This window comes from Eurypyga helias, unplaced genomic scaffold (assembly GCF_000690775.1).
Source record: "Eurypyga helias isolate BGI_N326 unplaced genomic scaffold, ASM69077v1 scaffold21573, whole genome shotgun sequence".
NCBI lineage: Eukaryota > Metazoa > Chordata > Aves > Eurypygiformes > Eurypygidae > Eurypyga > Eurypyga helias.
The window spans coordinates 521-3202 of NW_010240814.1; the positions used below are offsets into that span (position 1 = coordinate 521).

The following is a 2682-nucleotide window of genomic DNA, read 5'->3' on the forward strand; positions in this document are numbered from 1 at the left end:
CGCAGCCGGATCCAGGTCCTGCGGTGGCAGCTCCGAAACACCCGCGGGGATGCTCTGCCTGCTCCCGGCGCTACTCAGTCCTGCTCAGGGAGCTCCGGCACAGCTCCTGGAGGTCTGCGGAGGCACACGAGCCCCGTTAGCAACCAATTAATTTAAATAAACCAACGATTTAAATATATTCACGAAATCCCTTCCCACGACGATGTTTCGCCAGCACCGTACTCACAGCGCACGACGGTGTCTCTGATCTGCCTGAAGCTGTTCTCCTTCAACGCCATGTAGATGTAGTAGAGGTTCCGCAGTTCCTTGGGATATTCCTTCCGATCCACGTCCTTCAACACCGGGATGGTGCGTCCGTTGGCCATGGGCGCTTCGGCCAACGCCTGGTGCATCTGGTACTTGCACCAAGGGTCCCGGAGGAAGCCGGGGGTGATGAGCATGACCCAGCAGTGGCTGTTTTGCACGGCATCGCACAGTTCTGTCACCATCGCACTTCCCGGCGCCGCATCCCGCAGCTGGAGGAAGCACCGGAAGCTCTCGGGTTGACTCTCCAGGTAGGACACCAGCTCCTCCACTAGCTCCAGGTCCACCTCGCTGTGGCAGATGCAGACGTCGTAGCTCTTGGCCCACCGGGCGCTGCCCGAGGCGTTGATGTCCGACAGGGACACAGGTGACGAGCGGATGGACCTGGTCAGGCTCATGCTGGGAGAGGAGCTGGAGCTCTTGGCGGAAGAGGAGGAGGAGGAAGGTGAGGATGAAGAGGAGTGGCTGGTGTTGAGGCTGCTCTCCACCGAGCTGGGCTTGGGCTTGTGCAAGAGCCGCCTAAACCATCCTGTGGAGTTGGAGAGCCCATGGTGAGGTTTGGGGGGGGCCCAGCACTACCCCCCACCCCCGGCCTCCCAAGGGTTTTGCGCAGCATCGCTGGCTCAGCAAGACACCTCCGGATGGAAGGAGCCGGGCAGGATCTCACCCTGACCCCCAGAAAAACTACCCCAACCCCTAAACCTGCCACCCGGATGCTACTGCATCACAGCGAGCCGGTGGGCACCCTTGTGTTTCGGTGGGGTGGGGATAGAGCCGGAGGGTTTATCCCAGCTGGCACAAACCAAGCCCAGACTCACCGGCCATAGTGGGCAACACACTGCTCAGCCGCCAGTCGCCGGCGTGAAACCTCTCCTGCCAGCAGAAAAAAGGGATAAAGAGAAGAAATTAGGAGAGCAGGAACTGCCCCATGGGAGGTCTCAGCCCCAGGAGCCCAGCGGGGTGCCCGCCTGCAGTTCCAAAATCACCCCCGGCAGTGTTTTTCACATCTGCCTCCCCAAAATTTGCTGGGAAGGAGCATTTCAACATCAGGCAGGGCTGGAAGTAGTGGTTCCAGCAGCCCTCCTGCCTGCTTGCCCTTTTACTGCCTGTCACCAGCTAATCCCCTCCGCCGGAGACACGCACCTGCGGTGAGCGAGGCTGAGAGCTGATGGGCCAAAGAGCCCCTCATTCCCGGTGGCGGGGAAAGGATCCTGTGGAGGGGAGAAGCGGGGATCAACAGGGATCACCGGAGATCAACTCGCTGCTAGCAAACAAAAGATTGATTGGGTGAGGCCCGGATCCGTATCCTGGCATCCTGCCCATCCCTTGCCAGCTCACACCATGCCCACGCCTCAGCATCGTGCTCCCGGCAGGGTTTGGGGTGCCCAGACCCTCCCTGTGGGTACCCAGGAGCAGCAACAGAGTAAGGGATGAGCCCCAGGAGCAAACGTGGCTGCCATTTTCCACTGCTTCCATCACCTCTTCCAAAATAAAACATTCCAATTCACGCTGAAGCCTTTTCCCCACCCCAAAAAGGACGCAGGCCCATAGCAGATGCTGGCAAGACCCAGCGTACCGGCGGAAACCGCACTCCCCGAGCGAGCCAGCGCTCGGTAACAGCAAAAAGCTCAAGCACGGCTTGAATGAGAAGCTCGGACGGCACATGGCTGTGGGGGGAAATTTGGGGAATGCCTACCTGGGCTGCAGGAATCGGGCACCACAGAAGGGATGGGGGATGCATCAGCTCCTGGGAGGAAGATCTTACAGGATCACCTAGGTGGGAAAGGAGAGGTAGGATGCAGGACATTCACTCTGGAGCCTAATGGGATCCGCAGCGAGTGGCGAGGCTTATCCATCCTTACAGCTTCTCCATGTGGGAGCAGTTCCCAACAGAGCAGCCCCAGGGTAGAGGGGAGGACGGGGGACCCACCAGCTTCCCCAGAAACAGAGTGGAGGAGCTCCCCTGGCCCCTCTGAGACCCCACAGTTGCCAGCAGGTCCGGGCTCCGCCTGAGCAGGCGGAAGCGAAGGCAGAGGAAGTCAGCCGCGATCCCGGGAAGACAGCCCACAGCGGGGCCTCCCTCCCACATCCGCCACTGGCCAGACGCCGTCGGCGGATGGGCGTCACACACCCAGCCCTCGTCAACACACACCAGCAAGCACAGACCTGTTTCCCCATCTGATTTTATAACCAGGCATGGATGGGTCCATCTCTGCCGCTCCCTCTGGTTTTAGGAGTTAAATTTACCAAACAAGGCATTTTCTTCCCCTAAACTTCTTCCCCAGCTCTCCTTTCCCAGGTCGCGTCCCCCCGGGACCCCCCGGCCATGCAGCACAGCTCCATTCACTGGTTTCGGAAGGGTCTGCGGCTGCACGACAA

General features: G+C 60.1%; 2 protein-coding genes across 2 annotated transcripts in view; one reads left to right on the plus strand and one right to left on the minus strand.

The window, feature by feature from the left end:
• Positions 1-70: 70 nt before the first annotated feature.
• On the minus strand, positions 71-1128 carry TIRAP (toll-interleukin 1 receptor (TIR) domain containing adaptor protein). Its single transcript, XM_010148572.1, has 3 exons — positions 1122-1128; positions 227-832; positions 71-114 (listed from the first exon to the last, which is right to left on the minus strand). Exons 1-3 carry the CDS (start codon positions 1126-1128, stop codon positions 71-73), a joined length of 657 nt encoding a protein of 218 aa, XP_010146874.1.
• A 1501-nt stretch (positions 1129-2629) lies between these two features.
• Positions 2630-2682, plus strand: part of LOC104507330 (cryptochrome-1-like) — a 2313-nt gene continuing 2260 nt past the window's right edge. The window contains exon 1 of the mRNA XM_010148573.1: positions 2630-2681. Within this exon, the coding sequence (XP_010146875.1) occupies positions 2630-2681 (52 nt within the window). The remainder of the gene's footprint in view (position 2682) is intronic.

What these genes read in the sequence shown, in the direction of transcription:
- TIRAP (XM_010148572.1), bottom strand. An exon ending in CAGAGACACCGTCGTGCGCT is followed by an intron (nt 115 to 226) that starts GTGAGTACGGTG and finishes GTGCCTCCGCAG; the next exon opens with ACCTCCAGGAGCTGTGCCGG.